This window comes from Sphaerodactylus townsendi, linkage group LG06 (assembly GCF_021028975.2).
Source record: "Sphaerodactylus townsendi isolate TG3544 linkage group LG06, MPM_Stown_v2.3, whole genome shotgun sequence".
Lineage (NCBI taxonomy): Eukaryota > Metazoa > Chordata > Lepidosauria > Squamata > Sphaerodactylidae > Sphaerodactylus > Sphaerodactylus townsendi.
The window spans coordinates 32065773-32083974 of NC_059430.1; the positions used below are offsets into that span (position 1 = coordinate 32065773).

At 42.2% G+C, this 18202-nt stretch overlaps 1 protein-coding gene across 1 annotated transcript in view; it reads right to left on the reverse strand.

The window, feature by feature from the left end:
- Positions 1 to 5194: 5194 nt before the first annotated feature.
- Positions 5195 to 18202, reverse strand: part of ABTB3 (ankyrin repeat and BTB domain containing 3) — a 280313-nt gene continuing 267305 nt past the window's right edge. The window contains exons 14-18 of the mRNA XM_048499967.1: positions 17847 to 17949; positions 14771 to 14852; positions 11158 to 11226; positions 10073 to 10186; positions 5195 to 8274 (exon numbers count right to left, since the gene is read on the reverse strand). Of these exons, the coding sequence (XP_048355924.1) occupies positions 8065 to 8274; positions 10073 to 10186; positions 11158 to 11226; positions 14771 to 14852; positions 17847 to 17949 (578 nt within the window). The 3' untranslated portion in view covers positions 5195 to 8064. The remainder of the gene's footprint in view (positions 8275 to 10072; positions 10187 to 11157; positions 11227 to 14770; positions 14853 to 17846; positions 17950 to 18202) is intronic.

Sequence of the window (18202 nt, forward strand, 5' to 3'; positions counted from 1 at the left end):
TATGCTCCAAATAGGCACATTGTTGTCATGTTTATAAAATCCCATGAGGTAGCTTGCTGTCCTCATTTCAGGGAATGGAGGCTTAGCAATAGGGCCAAAGAAATACTACAGCAGAAGCAGACTTTCATTCCAACTCTTCTAGATTCAAATGTAACTACCCACTAGACCACACCTCTTTAAACAATGTATGTACTCCAGTAAGCACAACCAAATCAAGAATGGGTGTTGGAAGGTGGCTTGCTTGGTTTTGGGGCTTGGCAGATGAAACTATGCACCCAAGTCATTGCATCACCATTTTGCTCAGAGATTTGTGAATCATTACACTAAAATGTAGGCCCAGGTGCCTTCAGCTCCCAGGCTGATCTCAGGATACTTTGTAAGGAGTGGAAGTTACCACTGAAAAGTCAGAGATACACAGCTATTTGGCACTTCAGTTGCTCCAGTAAGAAGAATGTTTCGAGCATCACTGTTGTCTCAGCAAACTTTCAGCAGACAGAACTGCAATGAGGGCTGAAATGGAAAATATTAGCTCATCTTCTCTGGTTTTCTACTAGGATTTGAGAGTTTTTGAATTTTCAGGCTATTCTGTTGAGCAATTGAATCGAATTATGATTTTGCTGCCAAGATTGCTGCTTCCTTTATTGATCTGTAAGCATGCATGTAGAGAGAGAGGTATGAATCAGAATGTTTTAATGATATGGGTGCTAGATATAAATCTTTCAAACTATGTAAAGCTAGATCCAAATTCAATTTTCTGCTAACAGAAGATATGTAATCCTCACCCTTCTTGCTGCACAGCTGCTGATTTGCCCCTCCTGCCGTTCCTCAGGGTCCCTGTTCTCAAGTAGTAGCATTTTGGAAACATTAAAAAAATTCAGTACTGGGGGAAAGTCAGAAAAAAAATTGTTCTATTGCTACAAGTGCCCTCTGTTAGGCCCCTTCCACAGATGCAGAATAATGCACTTTCAACACACTTTCACAATTGTTTGCAAGTTGATTTTGCTATTCTGCACAGTAAAATCCAGCTGTAAAGTGCACTGAAAGTGGATTGAAAGTGCATTATTCTGCATGTGCGGAAGGGTCCTTAGTGGACAATTTAGTCTGGATCCATCCCTTTCTAAGAAATACCCCCAGATCAAAGAAAAATCCAAAAGGGTTCTAGAAGAGAACTACATTTCCTCTGGTTTGTCATTGCTTCACAGAACATCCTGTTTAGCCAACATGTTTCTAGAGACCATCAAGGAAGTGCTTTTATTTCTGGGGAAAGGATTCCACAGAATCAAAAAGAAAGCAAATAATAGAACCTCACACAGTACTCCATACATTTTCATGAAAGAGAGCTCAATCAAAACACAGTTAAGTCTATAAAGGAACCCCCTGTGGTTCAACAGAATGCCATAATAGGATAACTTTTCTCTATAGAGCTCCCTTTGCCGCAGAGAAGATCACAGTACCTATACTTCAAGGCCTGTTTTTTTAAAAAAAGCACTTTGAGCTGAAAAATCCTCATTTGGAATACAGCCACAATATGGGCTTAATGTCCTGCAGCATTATAAAGAAGTTAATGAATACAGTCTCTGTGGAATTTTGCCGCATATGTTCAAGTACTTCAGTTGGAATTTGGCAAGGATTTCAGCTTGACATCTTCAACCTATTCTGTTCAAAAGGATTCCTTAATGGAGATGTCTTGAAAGGTGACACTTCCAGCAACCTTCATGCTAGGACCATAATTTAATGCCTGTGAAAGGAGACAATGCCACCCTCTGAGCCACCCACATGAAGCGCTGAAATAGTGCTTGCATTCTCTGACTGTAGGCTAGCCTCCAGCTTCCAGACTCCTATGCAGACCATTTTTGCTCGATCCCAGGAAGATCCCGTGTAAACTGTGTGAGAACTGTGATCCTACAAAAAGTGGTCTGGGTGAATCAACTGGTCAGGATGAAGGCTGTCCTGGAAGAAGGCCATGGTCCTACTGCAAGGGAAGGAAGGTTGGCTGCAAAGAACAAACTGAAGTTGTTGCTCCAGGACAAAGAACACCTCTGCAAAAGAAAAAGCCCTCAAGAAGAAGAGCAGGACACATGAAGTCTCTGAATAAGGAGATGGAGGAGTAAGAGCAGGATTAGAGTCAATGGAAGCTGCACAACTTATTGCAGGGGTTGAAAACCAGCAGGTGATTCTCAAAGATGCCCACAGAATGCTTCAGCAGCAAAAGGAGGCTCTAGAGCTGTTAGCTCCAGAATTGAGTTCCAAAGCACCTGGGGCAGCACAGAGAAGTTCTGTAAAGACTTGCTACAAATCCAGAGGGTTTAGGCATAATACTTGAGAATTATGGACTTGGGAACTGGAATGGAGGATGGACTGCAGTGTAAGATGCATAAGGAGGTATGGGAGGACACAGTAGCTGGTCCATTTGACTCCCTCCCCTCAGACAGCCCAGAAATTCCCAGAAGAATTTTGCTTGATTCAATACCTTTCATACCAAAAGGGCAGGTAAGTCAACAGTAAAATTGCTCAGGAACATCATGCAGTTAAACACTTCTCATTCAAAAGTGTTGAATGTATGGTGCCTGATCGTGGAAAAGGGCTGCAAGTTCAATGTAAAGTCAGCCTTATGTCAGTCCATCCAAGGGACTTTTACGGTAAGTTTTACACCTCTGCTGAGGTGTTACAGTGTTCGAGAAGTTCAATACAATGTTTGAACAGGCAATCAGGGTCCAGTCACAGCAACGCAATCACAGCTTGCTGTTTGGATGATTTCATGTCGGTGGGTCTGGTGCAGGGGTAGGGAACCTGCGGCTCTCCAGATGTTCAGGAACTACAATTCCCATCAGCCTCTGTCAGCATGGCCAATTGGTCATGCTGGTGAGAAACTGATAAGAGGTGAACCCTAGGCTATCTGGAAACAGGTCCTGGTCTAATGGAGATATCTCAACAATGCAAAACAAAAACAAAAAACCCTCAAGTAGGAGTTCCATATGGTGCGTCAGGAGTTGGGGGTTGCTGCTAGCTGAGGAAAAGATGTAAGGACTGTCTAGAAGGCTGATCTTCTTGGGTATTGAGTTGGGTACAATGGAACAGTTTCTGATGCTCCCTTATGACAAAATAAAGCTCCTAAGGGACCTGGTCTCAAATGCAATCAGGACAAGGAAGGCTACATTGGGGGAACTTCAGTCTTTGGTTTGGCATTTGAAATTTAGTCCTTGGCTTAACATGATGTGCACAGAGGTACCCCACTGAATAAGAGAATGCAGGGATTATGATTTTTGGAATTCTTCCCTGATAGTTGTATCAGTTCACATCAGGCTAGAAAACTTAGCAGACCATTCTGTGCATTTCTGGCGTGTCATGTCATGTGTATGTTATGGAGGTCACCTAGGGAATATCATATTGGTTTGGACATTTGCTCTGCAGCTTTTGCATTTTAATATTCTTTTAACTGCCTGTCAAATTTGTGCTCCAGATAACAGATGGAGCTGATCTTGTTCACTGACTTATTTCCAGTTCCTAGCTCCTCTTATAGAGGCACCACTGGAAAAGATGCCCATGGTACTGGGTGTGGGTGTGTGTGTGTGGGGGGGGGGGTTCTAGTTGCATATCAGATTGTTTTGACTTGCTTCATATGTCAGACTTCAAGGTGAGGCTCCTCTGGGCCACAACACTCCTCCTTTTCTTCAGAGCCTTGCACATCAGTGAGTTCCTGGCAGGACTGAGCAAGGATCACTCAGGCAAAAGCTTTAGGTCATCAGTGCCACACAGGGAGGAATGGTTGTTAGGCTGAGGACTGTGAAGACTAACCAAAGGGGACAGGCAAGGCTATCAGTCTGTATGACAGCAACTGAGACAGGATGCCATATGTCAAGAGTTGTTATATAGCATGTTTGCTAACACTGTCTTTCTAGGTGTGGCAAAGCAGTGTGTACAGAAGCATACTGTCATCGTAGGGATGATAGGATATTTGGTTCACAGTTTGGCATGACCTTTCTGGCCCAGACCACATGGATTGGGAGGAGAGGCATGCTATGGGACCTGGCATCTGAGGATCTCCTGCATACTGCACTATTTCACCTGTGTAAGAATGGCCTTGGGAAGCACACATGGAAGCACATAATTTTGCAGACACTGGCTAGCATGGAATACCTGAGGGTTTTGCATCAGGGTGGCCTGTTGACATTGTCAGGCATGCTGCAGTGGAAGGTGTGGAAGCATGTGTTATACCCAACGCAGATTTGTGAGGACTTGTGCCAAGGTGAACAGTGAAGTGAGGCATGGGGTTGTTTGAACAAGTGGTGTTTATATTGCACACCAAGTCATCAAGCCTTCTTCCTCTCTTGGACAGGGGCAGCAGCATGCACCTTTGGATGAGGCTGATATTTTGGGGAGTGATCTGCAAAGGGGCATGACAGACAGGTAGAATGGAGTGAGAAAAAGCAGACACACACACACCTGTGGTGACAGCAGTGCAAGAAAAGTTGGTTGAGCCAGTGATATATAAAAACTTAGGAAAACACCATGAGGCATTAAGTGAAGAGAAAACCCTCAGACCAGAAACCTGAAGCTTTGGTATCTTTACAGAGCCAGGGGAAGAACTAATGACATGGCATACCTCCCTCAAGCTCTAGAAAATACTTGACACTGAAGAGGTTGGGCAGTCTAAATCTATACAGCCCAGAGCTTCAAGCCAGGGTGACTTTGCCCAGAAATCAGAGATAAGCAGACAGAGGAGGTCTGACTCTTCTGTATGCCATCAAATGCCCAGACTGTCAAATAGATATGGAATGTGTTTTATGCCCATGGCCACAGTAGATCCTTTTTGCTGGAGTAATGCAACTTAGCATGTATGCACACTGTAAGGGAGGGGGGGCTACATTGTTCTAGAGGCGTATATGTGTTATCTCCTCAATGGGGTGCCTCTCTTTGTTCTTAACCTGGGAGCTTCTCTCTGACCTCTTCACTCTCTCTGTGCCCTTTGTTCTATAATCTATACCATCCTCATGGCTCTTCATGGAGATGGGTGAATTTACTGGTCTCTCTTTCTGAAGCAATGCCCTCTTTCTTGCATATATGAGCTGCCAGATCACCTGGCCATTTGTGATGGGGAATAATACTCTTTAGATTAGGATACTTTCTGTCCTTTCGACTGTAACCTGAATGTGAACTGAATTTACCTGAATAAATACAAGTGTTATCTTTTGCAATGTATTTCTTGGGAGTTTATTTACTGCACACAATATCATACTGCTAAGACTATTCCCAATACTTATCAATTGTAAAAAATTAATGAAGTTTACCTTTTGATTACCCCAGCTAAAGGTATTGGCTCTTTAATTCTATGTCTGCCCGCAAACAGCTTTCTTGATTCAGAATTAAAAATATGCCGTCATTTGTCCCAAACGAAAATCATAGTTTGCTGCTGAGTGTTTTTTTTTTGTTTAGGATGAATGACAATACCTTACTAACTGTGGTGATGTCCTCTTGTCTGGGAACTAGATATTGCAATATCTAACCTCTGAGGAATCATCTGCCTTCACGATCCTTTATTTTTTAAAATGCTGTGGATGAAATTCACTGGTGGGAGTGGGTAATGTATCTTAAATTGTCCAAAGTACCTAGTAGCATATTAGGTTCCGGTCAGATCTGTTGCATGACCTGTAAAGCCAATGATCTGAGGGAAATCAGACATTTTTCCATTTTCCTATTCCACACTCAGTGGAGGAACAATATGGAAATAATTTGAAGATAAACAAAATCAGAATTATGTAGCTGATGAAGGTGATCAACATTCATGCACGCTGCCCTTCACAATCTGATTTTTGAGCAGTAGTCTCTAAACAAATAGTCACTCTCTTATTAACAGACTCATGTGTAGACTTATTTTTCAGTTTGCTACACACAGACTAGTAGTCCTACTACCATGGGCATACTTACACAGGCCTTGGGCCACTTTTCACAAGCAGTGCATGAAATATGTTTTTGATTTTGAAACTTGCACACAGTTACAGTTAACAAAAGGTATACTCAGTTTAAAATGGCCTGCTCTCTATCCCACAAGTGATTACATTTCAGATCCTTGGTGTTGCTTTTGAAAACAGCTAAAACTTTTTCTACAGCATCATCAACCAACATTTTACTATGAGGCAGCTTGGCAATTAACTGATAAGAGGGTCTCAGATGTGTTACGAGTTCATTTGGGTACCACTGTTTTTAGCGTCCAAGGAAGCACAGCAAACATAGTGGAAGCACCGGGGAAAAGCAATAACATCGGTCAGCTTCTTTCCCCTCTAAGCTCTGCAACATTCACAGAAAGGCAAGTTGCCATTACAGACACATTCTACACTACAGTCGTAGATGATATTATCAGATGCGGGAAGAAAAAAAAATCGTTATTGTTGCCATGCTATTACCTCTGCAATGATATGGGTAATTTAAACAATTTGAAGTGTGGCTGAGGGAGCGGATTAAAACAACTTAGGGAGTCTGCAGTACAGAACAACTTCTTATTCTGTTGAATAATACAAAAAACCCTGATTTTCTAAACATTTTAAAAATCTACCAGTGTGAAGTAGCACCTTATGAAAGACCTAGGGTTTACTTTACACTGCTTTCTAAATACTATGACCTGGTCATGATTTTGCAAAAAGGTCAGCAAACCAACAACATTTTGCTAAGGAAAAGGTAGCATGGAAACAATTCTGGTAAATATTTACTGCCATTCCCCATGTGAAACTGGCTGATCAAATGTAAATTGTCACGAATAAGTATGGCACTTAATAGGTTTCTCTTGCTAAAAATATGCTGCTAAATAGCTTGAGGCCTGTTACAGGCCTCCATAAGCATAAACTCTACACAGTCTCAATTTACGGCAAGAAATCAGTCTATAGTATATATTCAATATATAATTAAAATAAATCATCTTAATCTTAACCTCTGCCCAGTAGCAAAATACCAACGTTTCCCTTGAATAACAACCCAGCAATGACCTCTCTCATATAACTAGGAATCGCCATATTTAAAAACTCTTCCCCTGTGAAAATTGTACACGCCCAGAAAATAAAACCCTGAAATATGATATTTTCACAAATCTGGTTTGACAAAAAACGAACATTGCATTTTTTTTCTTGGCAAAATGAAACACAAACATAACATTTCACGGTACCATTACCATGCAAATGCATGTTGAATTTTGTTGCTGTTTTAAACCTTAAACCACAATTAGCATGCAGATTTTCCCCAACCCAAACTACTGTAAGAGTTCTTGGTAATGTACCTCTTTAGTGTAACCATAGCCATTATGGCAAGATTATACCACTTTAAGGTTAAAGCTTATGAGCAGAACCTTTTCAGGTGTGTTTACACAGTGTACATTTTACCATTTAAAAAATAAAAAATAAACAAAAAGGAAACATAACATGTTACATACATTCTCAAATACAGCTCTGCTGAAAACAAAATTTGGAGCTTAAGAAATAGGTTATTTTTAACTACAAGGCAACCCCATTTCTATGAACAATTTTAAAAAGTTCCCGCCACTAAAAATTTACCAATATATTTTTCTCATTTGTAACAGTCTTACCAGTTCTTTGATTCTTGCTAAACAGCAGCTATCAGGTCTTATATGTATTTTTTTTTAGATGCATCATACAACTGGACTCTGGGACAGGGACACAACCGTTCTGACAGAAAGTTATGACACTGCGTAACAAAAACAACCGGATATGTTGGTTTTGTCAAATAATTGTTCCATGGCGTCCTTCCTGTATGAGGGACTTCTGTTGTTTATGGGGGCGCACAGCCTGGCTGCTTCGGCTGGCGCTAGCTGCACAACACTTTTGGTGTTCAGAATCTGAATGGTAATTCACAAAACAGCAATATATCCTTGCAGTTCCAAACCCATAAGAGCCACACATGCCACAACCTCTTGCCCAAGAGAAGATTCAAGTAAATGACAGCACCTTTGGCCCACAACCACTCCAGTAGGAAAAAGAATGTTGTATATTCACTTAAGAAACTGCATCAGCAACATTTCACTTGCAGAGTCTTTTCTGAACACTGGACCCTTCCTGAACTTTATACAATGGAACCCTTTGAAGATGACAAATGAATCGACTGGATCCGTGCTGCCAACGTCCTCTGTAAATCTTGCAGTACATTTTGGCCAGATGAGTCCCCATTCTTGTCATACAGCAGCTGTTTGAAAGCTTCATTTTCAATTAGAACCATCATATTTTTTAGAAAGTAACCTTCACAATAGGAAGCTAGTTCTGTGACTCCAAGAAACTGGGGAAAAAAGAAATGTGGAGAAAAGAAGTAAAATAAACCAAATAACGTTGTCAAACAATTGCACATATATAGGCCAGAATCCACCCCCCCACGCATTCTCCAAATTGCAAAATTAGTTCTGCAGGTCCACGAGGGATTTAGGCTTGTGGTTCTGAAACAACAACTGAAACTACAAACTTCACCTGGACCTCAGCCATTTATGACTTAGCATGGGGCTCTTTTATTTAATGAAAAATGTTCAGAATCCCACTGGGCCCACTGCCAAATCTTTGAGCTCTTTTGAGTCTGGCCATAGATTAGTGAAAGGAGTGGCTTTAATTTCCCAAACCATCTTCAGAGGTAGTAAATTTAAGTTGACCAAACAGATAATCCAAGGAAAGATTTGGATGCGCACAAATCAGGTGGTCGTAGGAAGACAATCTGCGAAGGATGCTAATGTCTCTGCAACCCAGGCTATATCTAGATGTTCTTAAAAGCCAGACTCCATTACTTTGTTGCAAGCAAGTACTCTGATTCTCATTCACACCTGCATTTTGCAGGGACATCTTTCCATGCTGGGGAGGAGAACAACTATGAGGCTGGGAAGGATTCACCAAACTGGCCCAGTCCATGTGGTTCTTGTCGCCAAATGCTTAATTCAGTGGCATCAGATAATAGAGACTAACGCATACTAGTGGTGAGCATGAAATTACTCACTTACATCAGCTCATTGTAGCTAGAGGCTCATGGTTACAGATCATTAGAAAAATCAGAGATGCTGTAGTAGTTACAAAATAAAATAGCTTTTTTGTTTCTAGAAAACACAATTTTTTGATGATGACAAAAGTACAAAGCCTCACCACTTCCTGTGGTCACCGTATTACAGCTTGTGGGGAAAGGGGAGAAGGGTGTAGCGGAGGTTGAAAGGAGACTAGTTTGCATAAAGGCACCTAATCAGTTTAGAACTAAGGTGAGATTTTAACTAGCATCTTCCTGACTAACACTTAGGCCGTTTCCGCACAGAGGTTAAGGAAACCTGTTAAGAGTCGGCGCATTTTAAGGCGCCCGACCAGCAACTGCTTTAAGGACCGTCCGCCCGGGGCCGGATCCTGGGCTAACTTATTAACTTCGGGACAGCGGCACCGCGGAAGCGACGGCGCGCCAGCCAACCCGGCATGTCCCCTGGCCTCTGGCGTGTCGCCGAAGCCTGGGGACACGCCCCCCCTGGCCCTGCGCGCCTGCTCCAGCCCGGTGCAGGGCAGGGCGAAACTGTCCCCACAGAAGCCTCCAGCGATGACGCTGGAGACTCAGGGACAAAAGAGTAAGAACAAATACCGAGAGGTGGGGGAGGCGTCGTGAAGCCGCTGCCGTTCGCTCGGCAGCGGCTTCACGGCGGCGTTTCCCCAACAAGAGCGCTTCCAAGCGCTCTGGGGAAACGCCGGCTTCGGGCCGGGCGGGTGGCGCAAGGGCGGCGCAGCTGCGATGCAGCTGCACCCCCTGTATGAATGGCGGCCTGGAGACGGCATTTTTGCCATCTCCAGGCCGCCATTAATTGCCCGTGCGGAAACGGCCTTAGTTGTTAAGTTACATCAGCTCTCAGGAAGACGCTTCCAGATTTTTGTTTTTATTAAGGCCATCAAGTGAATTGATATCTTGAAAACAGATGTTGCAAGCATGATATTACATGTAAGTAGCAAACTAAATAATGGTAACAGGGTAAACTGATCCCACTCCTTAGCAAAGTATCTTTTGACCATCAACTCTGCACGAACTGGTAAAAGACACGCAGGCATATTTATCAGCAGTTATGTTTTACCTTGGCATGATTATAAATATCCACAGAATTTTCTGTGTTGATATTTTTTGCACAGATGATCTCACAGTGTCGTTGCAATGCTTCAAGCTGGAAAAATTTAGCAGCAGATAGAAGCTGAAAATCAAGGGGGAAAAAACCGTTAGCAGAAGGTGGCAGAATAATGGATTGTTAGCATCTGCTTACAATTTTTCTCTCTCCTGCACCCCATCTCCCTTTTGTACACAACATAAAACCCTAAAACAAAGCTGAAATGAGTTACAGCAAACTCTTAAACCCTACTAATAAGCTAATTCTCCTGACTCATTTCTATTATGAAGAAATGGCAGGATGAGGTTAGACCAAGAGAACCAGCGGCCAATAAATGGCAAGCCAAAGGTACAACGAAGAAAACAGTGTGGATGCATGTCATAGCATATCAAAATCATATTGTATCAAAAATGCATCTGATAAGGGAATCAGCAAACCGGAGTCCACATCTCCCTTTGTCCTCCATTCTCCTGTATTATCTGGCAAAAGAGGTTTGGTGAGTTTTTGTAAGGCCCCTTCCGCACACGCAAAATAATGCGTTTTCAAACCACTTTCACAACTGTTTGCAAGTGGATTTTGCTATTCCGCACAGCTTCAAAGAGCACTGAAAGCAGTTTGAAAGTGCATTATTCTGCATGTGTGGAATGAGCCTAAGACTTTAAAAAGTTGCAGAACTTTTTTTCTAGAAATCATCATGGATCAGAAGAATGAATATCTGTGGTCAGTAATAGCTCTATTACACCACCTTCAGGTCTCAATTACTTTGAATCAGCCAAAGTACCCCAAAGCCAGACCAGAGAATGACTCCGTGAAGCACTTTCCCTGTGGTTTTTTCTTGGAGCAGTGTGAATGAACTTTCTCTCTTTAACTCCTCTACTATGAATTTTACATATTTACCAAATCTTCTGCAAGCTATTTTGGGTTTACTACCATTTTTTTTACATCTGACACTGCAAGAGAAGAAACAGTAGAGATCTGCAAGAAGTCACTACTGGGCTGAATACTATTTGACATATCTGTAAAAGTAGCCAGTTGCTTGTTGATAAAAAGCCACATACCTCCATGATTTCATTGTTTTTAATGAGAAGTGACTCTGCACCTCCATAATAGAGATACTGCATAATAAGCTGGAAAAAAAGAACACAGAAGGGGATGGAGCACTGTTAGGCAATAGCAGGTTCATTTTCACACCTATCCTATATAGAGTTTGGATTTATACCCCACCTTTTTCTCCTGTAAGGAGTCACAAAACAGCTTACAAACCCCTTCCCTTCCTCTCCCCACAACAGGCACCTTTTGAGAAAGGTGGGGCTGAGAGAATTCAAAGAGAACTGTGACTAGCCCAAGGTCAACCATCAGGCTTCATGTAAAGGAGTGGGGAAACAAATCCAGTTCACCAGATTAGAGTCCGCTGCTCGTGTGGAGTGGGGAATCAAACCTGGTCCTCAAGGTTAGAGCCACCGCTCTTTACCACTACACCATACTAGCTCTCAAGTACGTGAACCACTTGCTTATTATTAGGGCAATCTTTGCTGTAGAAGTTATTGTAGAATGACCCTGTTACACATTGGAAGGGAGGAAAGAACTGATGCAGTGCTTCAAACCTTTGGTCAAGCAGCACAAATGAAGCTGAGTTCAGACATGACAGAAGTGGCGCTAGTAAGGAAGTCCAGGATTCTATTGAGACTGGCTCCACTTGTAAGGGGTGGTATGGAATTGGCTTCTGCAGAGCAGGTCAAGAATTGGGGGAGGGGGGAGCTCTGCTGTTTGATAAGCAGGTTGATGTGATGCCCTAGAATGCCTTCCATCAGCTGCATTTGGTTTACTAACTCTCTTTTCTTAGATTCAGCTGATCTGGCCACATTGATCCTTGCTTCTATAACCTTATGGCTAGATTACTATAATGCACTCTATGATGGGCTGCCCTTGAAAAAACCTCAGGAACTGCAGCTGGTTCAGAATGAGGCAACCCTACTATTTTCAGAGATTAGCTGAGGCAAACATATCTAGCCTATCTTAAAACATCCTACATTCGTTGCCAATTTGTTTGAGTGCAGTTCAGGTGCTGGTTATGACTTTTAAACCTTTATGACCCAAGACCTGCACGTCTAAACGACTATCACTTCACATATGTCCCTGGAAACTAACTGTGGTGCTCGTGCTGCCACCTACTGGCTGCTCCGCCACTTGGCAGCCAACCTGACATCATCTAGTACCTGAGATTTCTCTAGTGCAGCTCCTGCATTGTAGAACAGCTCTCTTAGGTCTTTAGAAAATGTCAGGAGGCACTGCAAGGCCATTTTATTATCAGGGTTTTTAATGGAATAGAGACTGAGGACCCCTTTTGGAGATGGGAGGTTATTTGGAACTTTTTTGGTGTATTAGTGTTCTGCTAAAGTTACCTCAGGAGGGAGATTTTTTATGTGAAGTGGGTAGCTGACACTGTCAAGGTTGTATGTGTACTTTGTGAAAGAGTACCAGCCTGTTAGAACCCAAAGACATTGTGAATCCATTAGCCAGTAGCATCTAACTGAATCATCTTAGAACAAAGAACCGCTCAAAACATCTAAGGAACTGTAAAACTTATAAAGCTTAAAGAACCTCTCAGAACATCTAAGCAACTGAAGAGACTTATAAAACTGAATTATGAACTGTGTCTGTGCCAAACCTGATATATTTGTATATAGTCATCTCTTGCCTGAGTACCGTCCGTTTGAAATATCTATTGATCCCATCTAGTTTGTTAAATAAATTTTACTTCTGGTTGATGAATTTGTCTCAGTTCTCCGGTATCCTGAAAAGGGGGATTTGCCATAAGGGAAAAACAGGCTCCCTTCACCTTTCTGGCGTTCCCAAGGCTAAGCAGATACGCTTTAAACACCTCATGTGCTACCATCAAAACCGCTCAGTCATAGAAAAGGTGGGAAAAGCTAACCAGCATAGTTAGGAGGCTGACTGAGCCTGCCACAAATAGATAGGAGGGTCAAGGAGCCTGACACAATGGCTACTAGAGATCCATCCCATTCAACAAGGAAAAGAAATAACTGCACCTATAAAATTCAAGCTTGTGTAGGGGACAAGGGGATGATAAATTCAGAGAGATATCTCTACTCTGCCATCATACTATGAAAACATGCTGATTGGCTGCATAATGCAGCTTCCTGACAAGCTCAATTTTTATATTAAAAAAATCTTCCTACCCCATAAATTGTGCTCAGAACAAGCCTGGGGAAATTGCAGAAGGTAGTTATAGTTCCAAGCAGGTTTCACTGTGAAGATTTTGGGCCCCAAGAATTAGCATAATTTTCATAATCTATGAACCGCAGAATGCAGTTGTTCTTTGCAGGTTTGGAGGTACCCTGGCAGTGATGTAGGTATAGATTTTTTATGGAGGGGTTCAGGGGCAGAAGTCACACCCCCACCCGCCCCTGGGGGCATGGCCACACCTCCCCAAACAACACCCCTGGCCTCAGTGCTTATAAAAGCAGCTCTCCGAGGTCACAGATGGCAGACTCCCATGCTTTGCCTGCCCCCCCGCCCCCCACCAGCTGGGCTCCCAGCTGGTAGCTGGCAGTCTCTTCTCCCTCCCCTCCAGGCAGAGGGGTAGCTAGGGAAAATGGAGCCCGGTGCAAAACCTGAGGTTTGCACCCCCCGCACGGGCGGCTCCTGTGATGCTGAAATCCACCCCTAAACAGCATCACTTTCAATGGTGTTTAAATTAGGGAGCCCAGATTCTCCTTTTAAATCCACCTTAAAGGGAGAACCTGGGGTCCCCAGTTAAAACAACATTGAAAGTGATGCTGTTTTGGGGTGGATTCTCCCCCACCCTGAAACAGCATCACTTTCACTGTTTAATCTGGGGACCTCAGAGTCTCCCTTTAAATCTATGCTGTAGGGGTTGGATTCAAAAGGAGAATCTGAGGAAATTGGGGGGGGGGTGCCTGCTGTCAGGGGTCAATTGTTAAGCTAGCAGCACCAAACTTTCAGGGTATCTTTAGGATACTCTCCTGATGATACCACCCAGGTTTAGTGAAGTTTGGTTCAGGGAGTCCAAAGATATAGACCCTCAAAAGGGTAGCCCCATCTACTATTAGCTCCCATTGGAAACAATGGGGGATGGGAGCACCCCTTTTGGGGGTCCATAACTTTGGACCCTCTGAACCAAACTTCACCAAACTTGGCTGGTATCATCAGGAGTGTCACCTCATGATAGACTGAAATTTTGGTGTCACTAGCCTAAAAATGTCCCCCTGCAGGCCAAAAACCGAAAAAACACTTTAAAATCCAAAAAAAGCCCCCGCAAACGGGGGGCAGAGCTTCGAACATGCAATGGGGGGGGGGGGGTTTGAACCCAAGAAACCCCCCTTCCTTACCTACATCCTTGTATCCTGGCATACAGTTCTTACTTTAATGGAATAGAGACTTTAGCTCTATACTAGCTCTACACAACTGTTGCACCATCACATGGATGACACATGAATAGTATTAAGCTGTTACATGTTGTGTTGGTATAGTGGTGGGCTATAAAACAGATAAATAGTATTCACATGTGATTTAGCTTCAAGTGGGTAATCTACTCAAATGCTTATATTTAAAGGGAGTGCAAGTTTTACCAATTGATTTTTTGAATCATCTGAACTAGGCAGAAAACCTCAGGTGCTCGGCTCATACCTGGAAAATGGGGTACTTCACATAGCTGATTTCAATACAAGTGCTGTCAGATACCGGTTTGTTGGCCAACAGGGCTTTAAACCTAAGCAAAGTCATGCAAAGACAATGATGATACAGCAAGTTAGACAGTGAAAACTGATATCAAACAAATTCTTAATCTAGAGGCAAGCAGTTTATGTACTAGTACATCAATATAAAATGTGAAATTATACCAGCATTACAAGGAATGTTACGTCAGTATTACAAGATGCTTAGTGAATCCTGGTACTGAATGCCAACAAAAATGCGGGGTTCCAATTTTGAAATAGCCACTGATAACTAGCCTATTAATGGTGGTCTGATTTGCAGCAGTTGGCAAAAGATAATATTTACCTCAATGTCATGAAAAATCCCAGTAGCATAGACATTGTTTAATTACCCACCAATGCTCTGGCACACAGTGGAAGCACATCAGGGCAAGAAATCTTGTCCCAATGCGCTTCCTCTTGTTCCTGGAGTGAAAGCAAGAGCACTTCTGGTGTGACTTTATGCACCAGAGCGTGGTTAAGGCGGGGAACAGCCTGTAGTGAATAATTGGCCATTTTTATATTGGCACTTGCATATTTTAAACCTTTTATAGTCCTATCCAAATAAAATTCTATTGGTGGGCAGAAAACCCTAAAATGATGTTGGGCAAATTCAACATTATAGGCATTTGTTGCCCAAAGACTAAAGTGTTTTAGTGAAGCTGTCCAATTTCTTTCTTAAAGGAAAAAGAAAACTACCTGGGAAACGCAACGGAGTAGTGAAATTAACAACTATCTGCAACCAGCACAACAGTCTAAACAGCCAAGCGAAGTAGAAAAAACAATATTGGATAACTAGAGTCCTGACAAACAGGAAGTTCTTAGTCACAACATACAAGATGGTAAGGGGATCAGGACAAGATGCTCTATAAAGGGGGAACCATTCCAGAGAGGGCCTTATATCTTATAGACAGCTACTAAACTTAGAAGGTAGGCAAACTCATGGAAAGGCCTTTACCTATAAGCCCAGAATCCCCAAAGGAACTTTTTTTTTCTAGGAGAGATTTCTCAGGTTTGAACAAAAAAAGTTACATAAAACATGTTTACATGCCACCCAAAACAATAGTCTAATTTCAAGTTTCTTCATTTCATAGAATCATAGAGTTGGAAGAGACCACAAGGGCCATCAAGTCTAACCCCCCGAAATGCAGGAACACACAATCAAACCACTCCTGACATATGATCATCCAGCCTCTGTTTAAAAACCTCCAAGGAAAGAGACTCCACAACTCTCCGAGGCAGTGAATTCCACTGTCAAACAGCCCTGACGGTCTTCCTAATGTTTAGGTTAGCCCTGCACCTTGAATCCATTACTCTGTGTCCTAGACTTTGAGGCAGCAGAAAACAAGCTTGCTCCATCTTCAACATGGCATTCCTTCAAATATTTAAACATAGCTATCGTGTCCCCCCTTAACTGCTGCTTCTCCAAACTAAACATCCCCAGCTCCCTAAGCCTCTCTTCGTAGGGCATGGACTCCAGACCTTTTATCATTTTTGTTACCCTCCTCTGGACCCGTTCCAGCTTGTTAATATCCTTCTTGAACTGCAGTGCCCAGAACTGTACACAATATTCCAGGTGAGGTCTAACCAATGCAGAATAGAGAGGTACAATTACATACCTCGATCTTGACACTATTCTCTTATTCATAGAGCCCAAATTCGCATTGGCTTTCTTGGCCACTGCATCACACTGCTGACTCATGCTTAGTTTATGGTCTACTAAGACTCCTAGATCTTTTTTGCATGTAGTGTTGTCAAGCAGGTGTGCATTTCATTTGTTCTGCCTAAGAGTAGTATCTTACATTTATCTCTGTTGAAATTCTTTTTGTTTGTTTTGGCCCAGCTCTCTAATCTGTCCAGGTCATTTTGAATTCTGACTCTGCCCTCTGGGGTATTAGCTACCTCTCCTAATTTGGCGTCATCTGCAAATTTGATTAGCATGCCCTCTATTCCATCATCCAAATCATTGATAAAAATATTGAATAGCACTGGACCCAGAACAGAACTCTGTGGCACCCCACTAGTCACACCTTTCCAGGATGAAGATGAGCCATTAAGGAGCACCCTTTGAGTTCGATCAGCCAACCAATTACAAATCCATCTAATAGTAGCATTGTCTAGTTGACATTTCACTAGAATACTTGCAAGAATATTATGGGGCACCTTGTCAAAAGCTTTACTAAAATAAACGTACGCTACATCCACAGCATTCCCTTCATCTACCAAACTTGTCACTCTATCAAAAAAAGAGATTGGTCTGGCATGACTTGTTTTTCAGAACCCCATGCTAATTTTTTGTGATTATAGCATTCCCTTCTAAGTGCTGGCAGACTGTCTGTCTTATGATCTGCTCCAGAATCTTCCCTGGTATTGATGTCAGGCTGACTGTATGATAATTATTAGGGTTCTCCTTTTTCTCCTTTTTGAAGATGGAGATAATATTGGCTCTCCTCCAGTCCACTGTGACTTCTCCTGTTCTCCAAGAGTTCTCAAAGATTATAGCAAGTGGTTCTGAGATTACTTCTACCATTACTTTCCATCATCAGTGGTTAGTATAGCTTATCCATTTCCTGACATTACAGTGTTGTATGTTTCACAGCAGAGCCAGCCCAATGATTTTGGCATCCTTAGCCAATTATGACTTTGGTAACACCCCCCCCCCCAAAAAAAATAGTGCAGAGAAACATAAGAAGTCTAGAATTCATTTTAACTTTTATTTCCTCAGCATTCAAAACAAACATCGCAAAAACAATATAGATATTTTCATTTTTAAAAACTTTCCCTTATAATTACTTCTATCAGATTTTTCTAACCCACGTTATCTTGTCTGCCCCAAACTTACCAGTATCACAGTTTACATTTGGAATGCATCCAGCTTCTGAAAACTTTTGTTCGGAAGAATTAGCATTCCACTGCAAATTACTGTTATACAAGGTTAAATAATTCCCAACCATATATTTTCCCCAGTACTCACATTAATTTGGTCATGTTTATTTGTAAACATAAATTACCTTGGGGACGCGGTAAATAGTAACACTCTGTGTGCATAAAAAGGTCTTCCTTCTACGAGGAACGTAACATCTGACATTTCCTTATTGTTAAGAAAATGGGGATCTGAAAAACAATGAGCGGGAAGAAATGTCAGTTGCAAGCAAGTTAAAAGACTGGTGGGCTTGATCCTCTATGAATGTAAAAGGCAACAGCTTGGGGACACATGCTTTTTAGCAGCATACACCTTTTGAGTCATTTTGGAGAGGTGTCTGAGATGGAATATATTCTGTCAGGTATTCTAACAGAATCTATACACAGCATACTCAAAACCTTTGAAATGCATTTTTATCTTTTTAAAGAGAAAAGCCATCCTTCA